Source organism: Astyanax mexicanus, chromosome 20 (genome assembly GCF_023375975.1).
Source record: "Astyanax mexicanus isolate ESR-SI-001 chromosome 20, AstMex3_surface, whole genome shotgun sequence".
Taxonomy (NCBI): Eukaryota; Metazoa; Chordata; class Actinopteri; order Characiformes; family Acestrorhamphidae; genus Astyanax; species Astyanax mexicanus.
Window position 1 is genome coordinate 23589857 of NC_064427.1, and position 11822 is coordinate 23601678.

The 11822-nt window shown below is 34.8% G+C and overlaps 2 protein-coding genes across 5 annotated transcripts in view; both read right to left on the reverse strand.

The window, feature by feature from the left end:
* Positions 1-873, reverse strand: part of si:dkey-88l16.3 (low-density lipoprotein receptor-related protein 2) — a 53904-nt gene extending 53031 nt beyond the window's left edge. For both annotated transcript variants that reach the window (XM_049469091.1, XM_022681228.2), the window contains exon 1: positions 782-873. In XM_049469091.1, coding sequence (XP_049325048.1) covers positions 782-839 — 58 coding nt within the window. In that variant the 5' untranslated portion in view covers positions 840-873. The remainder of the gene's footprint in view (positions 1-781) is intronic.
* A 764-nt stretch (positions 874-1637) lies between these two features.
* LOC103029139 (coiled-coil domain-containing protein 17) lies at positions 1638-10998 on the reverse strand. Of its 3 annotated transcripts, none has more exons than XM_022681236.2 (13): positions 10737-10998; positions 8693-8818; positions 8434-8539; positions 8187-8334; positions 6902-6994; positions 6614-6771; positions 5047-5187; positions 4819-4955; positions 3456-3535; positions 3088-3303; positions 2370-2592; positions 2039-2149; positions 1638-1876 (listed from the first exon to the last, which is right to left on the reverse strand). In XM_022681236.2, the coding sequence occupies exons 1-13, from the start codon at positions 10863-10865 to the stop codon at positions 1748-1750; spliced, it is 1797 nt and encodes a 598-aa protein (XP_022536957.2). In that variant the 5' UTR covers positions 10866-10998; the 3' UTR covers positions 1638-1747. The 3 variants fall into 3 exon arrangements, with proteins under 3 accessions (XP_022536957.2, XP_007260890.3, XP_022536958.2); XM_007260828.3 differs by having other exon boundaries at positions 8169-8334; XM_022681237.2 differs by having other exon boundaries at positions 8169-8363; positions 8477-8539; positions 10737-10857.
* Between the last annotated feature and the right edge of the window lie 824 nt (positions 10999-11822).

Genomic DNA, 11822 nt, shown 5'->3' on the forward strand with positions numbered 1-11822 from the left:
TTGTCTGCCTGAGATTACACCCCTAAATCTTGAGGATTTCTTTTCAAGCATTATACAAAAAGGCTTCATGTTTGATAAGGAACAATACTAACAATTATAATTGTAATAGAAAGTATAGAAAAATAGTCAAGTAAATCTGCTAATATCTCTTTCCTGAACTTCATTTTGAAATCAATACAAATACTGAATACAAATCAAACAGTTTACATCACCAAAACTTTAGTTTCATTATATTTATCTAGTTTTTTTCTATTTTCAAACATGCAGAATTTGGGTTGATTCTAGTTACTGATTTAAAATTATTAAGTTATTATTAAGAAAACAGAATCCCATAACAAGGCTTTCTGAGCCACTGACAAAAATATTTTACTCACCAGATATCACCGTAATTACCCCTTCTTATAAAATTCTGCATTAGAATAATGATTATTTTGTTGTAGCAGGTAACTGACTAGTCATATGTAAACTGTTAAATAAATAAAATTGTATTAACTTAAAATGCTAAACAGTTAGGAGCATAAAAGTTATGCAGCAGTGCTAGCAGGCAGTATTTCACTATGGAGATATCAGCATAAATCAGTATGAATAACCTTTTATTTTTCATTTTCTGAAGTCACTAGTTTTGTTAAACACAAAAAAAACACACACCAGCCAAAATCTTACATCCTAAAAAAATTAACTCAGCTGGTCCTGAGCTTTCTAAATACTCTACCAACACAAAACCCGCTTAGACACTATTTCTACTGTTATTTTAAATAAAGATAAAAAGGAAAACTCCTACCTGTTGCTAAAAATAAACTTAAAACTGCAGCCACTGTGCAGAGCCGGAGCAAGGCCATGGCCACCACGAAGACTTGTTTGGGCCAAACACGGCTGGACCAATCAGAAGCGGATTTATGGATTCAGGCGTCCAGAACGTCCAATTAAGCATCATGTCTCTGGAAGGGGGCGGGGTTATACCTGAGGAAAACCTGAAGGTGTGTTCCAATAGACACAGTAGTTCCCTAATAAAGGTATTTAGGGTATTTTTTAACATTTAACATTTTTTTATTGATTCATACAGTAAAAATGGCTTAGTCTGACACTAAACTATTATTACTGTCTCCCACCCAAAAATACACAAATAATATTAATCATGATTTTAATTATGATTACTCACAGAATACTGAATATATTGTATTATTCACAGAATACTGGTGAAATATATGAAAATATATATTTTAATTGATTGATACCAGCAATATAAATATTAATTCAATTTTGCCAATCTAATGCTGATTATTTTATTTATTCTTTTTATTTACATAAATTCCCATTATTAAAAGCTTAAGAAAATCAGGTAGGCTACATGATTTAAACAAACAGTAGGTGCACTGTTTAATATTTGTGCTGGTGATTTTTTTTTTGTTTGTTTTAAGTAAATTAAAAAAATGTCTTAAATTAATTGTTTTCATTAATATTTAGAAGATCTTTTAGAAGACACTAGGCTTGTGGCAATGTGGCTTGTAATATGAACGTAACCATAGTCAATATCTCACACCCCTACACTTGAGTAAATTCTTACTAAACTAAAATAAAGACTTCCAAAACTATATTTGATTTATTGCATGACTGTACTTATAAAAAAAAGTAATGCATTTATTTACAAAAAGTATAAAGTAGAACAAGAAGTTTTGTACTTGTTTTTTTTTTTATTACACATGATGTACAGAAGGCAGCTGTACTTTGAGACGGAAAGTCTCTGTGTTCAGGTGGGTCCAGGTGGTTCCAGGCTCTGTGTGAAGGCTGGTATATAAACCTGAGCACTTGGAACAGCTGAGGTTCTTCTGGCAGCTTCATGGGAAACCTGCCTGGAAAAGCGTTGTCTTGGAGATGTCTGCGAATGAGAAGACGAAACATCAGTTTAAAGAGATCTAAATACATATTTTTTAATCTTTAGAAAATACAGAATTCAGAATAAACTCAATATTTTAAAAAAGTATTACTATGCTTATGGGGTATTTGCATTTAATTAAATTTTACAATTTAAGTTTCGTACTACAGGAGGGTATCTGTAGATTCCAGCGTTGTGAGTGCTAATCGGAACTGTGCTCTGAATCTCAGCATCTCTTGCGTTGACGATTCTCAGGAACAGCTCTGCATTGTCCAGCTAGAAAACAGATAAGTAGTATATAGTTATTTTTTGCTGATTTTCCTTGTAAAATAATATATTATTAATCTAACTGGGAACATTGTGTTAGCTGGTACTCCGGTTGCAGAGTATACTACAGCTACCGGCCTGTGCTGCTTGTGCCATTACCCTGGTTGGCAAGTATAATATGGCAGTCAGCGCAGTCTCTGTGTATAAATATCATTATATCTACATAAACCTGTGGAACAGAGTTGACTTCTGCAGTTGTCATTGAAGGTTTGGCTGGGAGGATGCGGACAGGTATTTTCCATCTTCCACTAATGATGCGATGATGATGGTCAAAGATGTTCAGCTTGACCCATCCTCGTGGGGCTAGACTGGTCACTTCCTGTCCGTAGATGTCATATCCTCCTGAGGCCTGTACCTGGATCACTAGACACATTGATGGAGCAGGCTGAACCCTGCGTAAGGAGAAGTTTAACAGTGTGACTTACTTTACACATACATTAATTAAGCAATAACAAGGCCGCAGGCCGAGAGCCATATATCAGCGCAGCAGTGCCAATATTACACGTTATAGCACAAACCTTGAGTGTATTATTGCGATTACACTACAGTTCCATTATCACTGTTTACTGAAAGATTTTAAGTTAAAGAGGATGAGAAACTACGAGCTGTTTAGTTATAAAAACTCTGTGAGTTAAAATAGTTCCATTGCTGCTCTGTTTGTAGCTGCGCTGAAGATATAAACTGGTTTTCATTAATAAAACAATTTTCTATGTACACATACAGTAATTTTTTTATATTAGCCAGGTTATCTGTCCTACAATTTGATCACCACATTTAAATTATATTATTTTTTATCATAACCTAATTCTTAAGTTTCTCAACTATGTTGCTATTGTTTGTAACTTTTATAACTGTATAACTGTATATCTGTAAGCATTTATGCTTACTCTGGTACTGCCTGCTTGGTGGCAATGGCAGCCTTTTGTCCTTGACTGTACCAAGGTGGGAATGAGGAGAAGCTGGAGAGCTCACAATAGACTGGGGGCAACACAAAGGGGCTTCCCAGACACTGATCCCCAGTGTATAACCCCACCATCAGACGACACACTCTGTATGATGGACACAGGCCCAGGAGAAAATCATAAAACACCACGAAACCTGCCCTGCAACAGAAAAATCACATGAGATTCCTCATGTTACTGCTCAGTATTCAGCAACTACATTTGCAGTAAATTGTGAAGCTGTTAAAATACAGTATATTTCGGACAAAATGTTCCTTTTACAGTGGGCAGTTAATAATTAACAATAAACTTACATTGGATCATATGGAGCAGGCCCCAAGCCCTCGTCCACGGGGTATCTGATGAAGGGTGGTGTCTGGGATCCGGGTTCCTCCTATGAAAATAAACATGCACAGAAAATATGTATGGCAAATAAATGGTCAAATATTAAAGGGCAAGATTTGGTTACAATTATTTATTTTTTATATATGACACCATCACAATATCTGTATTCTAGGGGGGTAAGGTTGTATTGATTCTTGGTTGGATAGAGGTGCAGGGTGAAGTAATAGGGCTACTTTACCTTAAAATAGAGATTATAAAAATGGAGGGTTATAAAAAATCACAGACAAGATGGCGATTAATGAAAACAGCATATTTAGTATTTTCTAACTTAAAAATGTGATAGCCATAATAGGATTTTTGTTTAATGTAGTTTCAATGTATTAAGGCCCTTTTCACAACAAGAAAATGCTTTATAACAAGCACAAAAAAAATATTGTTACGTCTTGGTAGATAAATTTATCATTCCACCTTAAATGGTCACAGTAACACTTATTGTGGTAACTTTAAGGTGGAACAGGAAAATCTGGGCAAAAAAAGTCATTCTATCTCCAAGGAATTTGTATTGCACAAAAAATGTTTATGCATTAATATACAATAATCCCCCCCCCCACCTTTTGAAAAAGTAATTTTTTAATTGAATTATATTAACAACATATTAGGTTCTTTTTTTTTCATTTTCTCCTGTTTTTCTCTAAATGTATCAGGCCAATTGTTCCATGCATTGAGCTGCTAGCCAGCTGTATATCTCACATCACTAGTGATGCCTCAACACAATGAGGTAAAGACTAGCACATGCCTCCTCCGATACATGTGAAGTCATCCACCGCCTCATTTCGAACTGCTACTTATACAGCATTGCTGAGTGGCATCACAGAGCAAACGCTCGGAGGAAAGCGCAGCGACTCGGTTCTGATACATCAGGTCACTGACTCCTTATGCTGATTGACATCACCCTAGGAGGGATAAGGGGAAAGAGCGCCATCTACCCACCCAGAGAGAGCAAGGCCAATTGTGCTCTCTCAGGACTCTGGTAGCTGATGGCAAGCTGCATGATCAGGATTCGAACCAGTGATCCTGATCATAGTGGCAGTGTCTTACTCTGCAATTCAAAGGGGACAAATAAGAAATGGGTGGGTTTAGGCCAAAGACAACATTTTATAATACAGTATCAGAAGAAGCCATATACAGTTAAAGTCTATTTGAGTTTAAACTCAAACTTAAAAACTTGTTTTGGCTCATTGGCTACACTTCACATAAGGAGAAATTATTATGTAATTCAGAATTTTAACCAAACTATTGCTTTCAGTTGATTACGGAACACATATTTTGTACCAGAGGAGGGAAAGTCACAAGCGCAGGCTCCTCCTTTCTGCTCCTAATCTGCCTCTTCAAGTGATTAATCTCAATTTCATGCTTTAACAGGTCGATATCCATCTTCATACTCCTCATCTCCTGCTCACGTGGTCGACCTGAGAAAAACCCACCAGTTTTACTCAAAGCGGTAAAAAAACAATGATGCAGAATCAGGAACAGGGTTATTAGAGCTCAGATCAAACCTACAGTGAGCTGGAGGTGTGGTCCTGGAGACTGCAGGTCTTCTCCTTCTTAACTGCAGCCTCATGATTTCCTCCTCCAGCCTCTGGTTTTCACACTCGGTGGATATGAGCTCTCTGCTGAAATCCCTTCTACGGTCTCGTGGCTCTGGGATAGAGGAAGTGCATACATTTTACACACAGTTAATCTTGAGAAAAATGTCTGCACACTAATATTACTATAAAAGCATCACAAAACCTAAAGAATTGACATTCAAAATATATAAAATATCTGCAAGTATAGTACATTTACTTTGATGACGTTTGACTAATGCTCCTTTCTAGAACAACATTGATTCAAACCATGTTATACAATCCTAATTACAAAAAACTTGTGACAGAGGCAACAAAAGCCTGGAAAATTATTAACACCAAAATCTTATTACTGCTGTAACAATGTTCATATATCTGAAATGGCAATTTTGAAAGAAATAGTGTTATTTTCTAGTAGCATCATTTCAGACTTATTTATCTGTTTATTTGTTATAAAGTTTTCATACAATGACTATTGTTTTTCAAGGTTGTGGAAAAACAGTGCAAACTCTGTGTTTAATTTATGAAACTGTTGTACAACATGAAAATTAGCTAAATAAAACTTTAATAAACACATTAATGAATTCAATACACACATGGGTTTATTATTAACATATCACTTGTGAATGTCACACCCTAATTTTTCCATCATCTGCATATACAGCTCTAAAAAAAAAAAAGAGGCCACTTAATAACGATGATGTTCTTTGATTTTACCAAATTGAAAACCTCTGGAATATAATCAAGAGGAAGATGGACGATCACAAGCCATCGATTTTTGCACCAGGAGTGCAGGCATAAAGTCATCCAAAAGCAGTGTGCAAGACTGGTGGAGGAGAACATGCCAAGATGCATGAAAACTGTGATTAAAAACCAGGATTATTCCACCATATATTGATTTCTGAACTCTTTATTGATTTTTTAACTATTTTAAGTTTTCTGAAAACTTTATTAATATGAACTTGTTTTCTTTGCATTATTTGAGGTCTGAAAGCTCTGCATCCTTTTTTTCCATTTCTCATTTTCTGCAAATAAATGCTCTAAATGACAATATTTGTATTTGGAATGTTGTCCGCAGTTCATAGAATAAAACAACAATGTTCATTTTACTCAAATATATACCTATAAATAGCTAAATCTGGAAAACTGATTCAGAAACTGGTTTCTTATTTTTGTCTAGAGCTGTACAGTAATTTACATGAAGAACAGCCTGCTTTACCCCGATTCTTACAGTATTTAGCAGTATTTAGGGTTGAGCAGTAAGTGTACAGCGCCCCCTGCTGGTCAGAGTTTAAATCCTTATAGCTCTACAGGGTTTAAAATGCCAATAATTGCAACATAATAAAAAATAAAAATGTACATAAAATAAAATTATATATTAAATTATATGAGATGGATTACAAATTAGCCACCACTCTTATTCAGCCATCTATCTTACTGTATCAATACACAATACAAGTGCGCTTATTGTTTGATCATTTTGATATGATTGGCTGGAGTACTTGGCCTCTGCTTTGTTCTCTCAGTCTGACAGGGCCTGGGCTGAGCAGATTTCCCAGGCTGCTTTTCCACTTTGAGGGCTTCATCTAACAGGTCCTGCAGCTGAGCCAGTATCTGAGAATCCTTCCCTCCACTCTGCAGGTAGGACAGACGCAGAGTGCTGTGGAAGACAATCAGATTACGTGCAGCCACTCAGATACAGTTCTCTTTTATTTATATATGGATTTGGATAAAGCAGCAAAACTGAAATTTGAGTTTATCAGGAATCTTCACATCCAAGAAAGCATTACCTGATTTCTGCAGAAAGAGCTCCACCGTCGTACACAGGCAGGTAGGTTTGTGCTACTCGCTTGCTAGTCTCAGGTATGTGCAGGTGTGGACTCCTGTTATGCAAAACATCTTCCTTACAAAATAATGTGTAATGGCATGTTACTAACATTTAGAGTTAACCCATTCATGTCCATATCACATTTTTAAAACACTTAAAGCATGAGTCCCTAAGATTCTTTGTGTATATTGAAAGCAGTAGTGTTGCTGAGTGTTAATTAATGGCATCAGTGTCCTGGAATTACCATCTCTGCAACATCTAACATACAGTACATTAATTCTATAAACAGAAAGGTCTGGTCAGTAAGTTTTCAGTAAGCTTTACATTTTGACAGTATTTCACAAATACAGCTCTGGAAAAAATGAAAAGAGCACTTTAGTTTCTCAAACAGTTTCTCAAATATTGCTATTTATGGGTTTTATTTCTCATTTTCTGCAAATAAGTGCTCTAAATGAAAATATTTTAATTTGGAAATTGGGAGAAATGTTGTCCATAGTTCATAGAATAAAACAACAATGTTCATTTTACTCAAACATTTAATAGCTGAAACAACAAAAAAGATGCAGAGCTTTCAGATTCCTTGCATATTATACCATTGTATACCAAGTAGCATCACAGCGCAATCAGAGGAAAGCTGCATGACCGGTATATAAACCAGCGATCTCCCGATCATAGCGGCATCACTTTAGACTGCTGGACCACTCTATTCAATTGTTTACTCAATTCAATTTGCTTTCTCTCTGGTATCTATGCACTCTTTTTTTTATGTTTTATTCATTTTATTTCTAATTTTTCCCATTTTCTTTACCCAACCCACTCATTAGGACTCCCACTATCACTAGTAATGCCCCAACACACCAGGAGGGTGAAGACTAACACATGCTTCCTCCGATACATGTGAAGTCAGCCACCGCTTCTTTTCGAGCTGCTGCTGATGCAGCATTGCTGAGCAGCCAGCGCGCTTGGAGGGAAGCGCAGTGACTCCGGTGCATCAGCTCACAGATGCCCTGTGCTGCAGACATCACCCTAGGAGTGATGTGGGAAGAGAGCGCCATCTACCCACCCAGAGGGAACATTGTGCTCCCTCTAAGCTCCGGCAGCTTGATGGCAAAGCTGCATGAGCAGGGGTTCGAACTTGCCACCTCCCGCTCATAGTGGTATCTATGCACTCTTCAAAAAAAAAGAATACCTTTAATTTTTTAATTGGAAAATAATTTAAAAGAAATTACTCTTTAGAGGTAAAAGACCTAGGCTCCCGTGGAACATGCTGCAGATGATTCATGAGGGACTCCAGTAGACTGGTGTTCCTCTTCTCCTGCTCCTGTAGCTCGAACAGCATTTCCTCCAGCAGAGCCACTTTCCTGTTCTGAGCAGGCAGTTCCTGCAGGTCCATCTCTGCAACCAACCAGTGGGTCTTCAGATGGCTAATTTATGAATAAAAAAAACTAATTTAATGCATGAGTAATTGTGCAAAAAGGGTCAGCTCATGATTACCTTCTCTGTGCTGGTTTAGATGTTTGCTGTCAGCAGATCTCACCATCTTCTGCTTGTCCATCTTTGGCTGGATCTGAAGGAGCTGATCTTCTGACCTGCCTGCTGTCTGTCCATGCACACACACACACACACACACACACACACACACACATACACTCTCATCTCTATCTAAATGAACTAAAATTACTGCAATTCAGGCAAAACCAATAAAAGCAGAGGTCATAAAACATTTGTGGGGCTGTTTATATGTGTTTCTTACTGGTTCACTGCTGGGTTTTTGCATGTGGTTCTGAGCTGGTGTGTGAATGTTCTGCTGGCTGAGTTGGGCTCTTGCATTAGGCCTGTCCTGCTGCCGTATCCTCCTCAATTCTCTTATCCTCTCATTCTGTGGAAGTATGAAACAATACAAGTACTTCAGATATCCTCATATCATATAGGACACTATGTATTTTTGAGCAATTCCACCAAATGGGTGCCTTTTCTGTCCTCAGGAAATACATGTATAAATGTGCAGAAATAACTTTAAAATACATTTTATTATTAAGCATAGTGTCTTGTACAATGGTGTAATTGCAAAAGTAAAATATGTAATTAAAAACATTAATAAAAACGACTTTAAACACTGAAAAAAATAGCATTTGTTACCTGTCTCCAGTCTCTAACTATACATTTTACCATGAAATATAATTATTAAAATCCTTCAGAGATGTATTTCTTTTTTGCATTGCTGTTTGACTTCAAATCCCATCTATGTTTAAAATTTTTTTTTGTTTTTTAATAATTTTAATAATGTTTTGTTCATAATAAGTCAAAAGTTTATGGAAGCCCATTTTGACCAACTAGTAAGTCATTATTTTAAGATACTTTTCATTATTTTGAGATACTACCTCATTAGTCTGAGATATTAAGTGATTTTGAGATAGCAAGTGTGTTTGCTTTCAGAAAAAATATTTTAAAATAATTATGACTTACTATCTCAAAATAATGACTTTGTATCCCAAAATAATGACTTAGCATCTCAAAATAATGAGACAGTATCTCAACATAATGACTTACTATCTCAAAATAATGACTTACTATCTCATAATAATGAGATATTATCTCAAAATAATGAAATAGTTTTTAAAAATAATGAGATAGTATCTCAAAAAATGACTTACTATCTCAAAAAATAAGATGGCAGTTAACTTAATAATAAGAAAAAAATGTGCTGGATTTTTTATTTTATTTTAGGTGGCGGAAATGGGCGTCCATAAAAATGTTTATGTTAAAATACACATTTTAGTTGTGTCACTGGGTTTCACTCAGTCCTGTTACCGTAACACATTACCCCATCTAAAACATCTGAAAACATTCTACAAGTCACTTCTACAACAGGAAGTGACATCAGCTGGTTCTTCTGAAAATCATACCAAAATCCAGACCAAAATTACTGTAAGTTCCCTCTTTTGTTTTTCTGTTTATTTGATCTTATTGTAACTATGACTGAGGAGCTCAATCTTAACACTTCCTGTTACCTGAATTAGTTCCTTTTGGGAAAATCACTAGAATGTGCTTAGTGTCCTCATGCTATTAGCATAGCCGCAACTTAGCTATGTCTTATGTTTTTGCTAATTCCATGCTAAAAACCATAGACCATTCTTGTTTACTTTTATGACTTTCACAGTTGTACTCAAAAAACATAAAAATAACAGGAATGAGTTTTTTTGTCATAAATAATAATTATTTGAACATGCAGTCAACCATTTTTTTTTAAATGAAAAGACTTTCTTTAAAAAAAAGACTTTCTTGGGAGAAAATCAAAGGAATTAGTGGACTAGTGTTTTTTTAAATGTAACATGAATTTTGTAACCATCTTCGGATTTGAAACCTTAACACTTTAATCAAAAAACATAAGTAAAGCTGCCTGAGTTTGACCAGTACATGTTTTAAATAGTTAAATATGTTATTAGATTCAGAGTTGAAAAAAAAAATAAAAAGCTTAATTTGGAAGCGTTACAACAAGCAAATTGCACCTATTCGGTGGAATTGCCCTTCTACATATTTCTTTCTGTATAAGTGGTTCTGGTGCCTTTACTAAAGAACCCTTATAATATATAAAATATAAATTAATACAGACATCAGTAAAAATGTGTGTCATCCTGTATTGACATGCCAAAAGTTATGGGACTGGCAGCATCTGGCAAACATTGTCCATGCAATCAGACTTTAGCTTCACAGTGAGACACAATAAAGATCTGGTTCCACAGTAGATATGGATAGCATACACATTTAAACATATAACATGAAACATGAAATTTTACCAGGTTTTGATGGAAATCAGACTCTTCATTCTGACCAACACTTCCAATACAGAACTTCTCCCGATGCTTTGCCAGAAAATTTGATGATCTGAACGTCATATTACATCTAGAACAAATTAATGAATCCATTGCTGAAAAAAAAAACTCTTATTAAATAAAACCGGATTAGCCAGGTAGGTAAATGTCTGTGCAGTTCAGCCAGGCTCTGTGTTGAGCTGCTCTTGACAACCAATAATACATAACACACACCAAACCAAACTTACAGCAGCGCCGTCTGCTGGACACGCTGGGAATGAGTTATTACAGTTCCAGCCCATTTAAACTCTTTCACTGTGAAATAACAATCTTCTTATATAAATAAAAAAAAACTTTTTAACCTTTTTGATACTTTGGCTTATTATTTTATTCACTTTTTATTTTACCATTGTAATATCTTATTAATATTATCTTAATTTAATAATTTTATAAATATATATATTTACATATTTTAAATGTACTTTTTTTTCAACAGCAAATTTTACCATCTCACAATTTTAAAACACACAAAAAACAATGTTATAAATGTTATATGGTTTCAGATTTTTTAAACTATAAATTAAATATTTGAAGTCCAACAAAAGGATTTAAATGCTTAGATATGTCACTTTTTTTAGTCAACGTGTGAATCAATTTTGATTTTAATAAATTAGTAACGCTTTAAAGTAGTAACTCATTAATAAACAGTACATATGACCGAATATCTCATCTAATTATTTATGGAAAACGTTAAAATATAATAATCAATTAAAAATATTTAAAAATATTAAAGTTTAATAATGTTTTAACTAGTTCCAATGAATAATTAGCTGAGACATTTTGTCATTATTAACCATTTAACAATATTTAATGTTTAATGTCGTAAGTGTTGGTATTGTTTGTGACCGTAGTTGTAAAGTGTAAAATTTTAAAACACACAAAAAATATCTTAAAATTCAGATTTTTTTAACGATGCTAGTAAATATTTGTATAAAGTTTATCAAAAGTGAAATAAGTTGTATAAATTCTACACAACAAATATTTAATTATAATCTCCATAGAAGAAAAGCT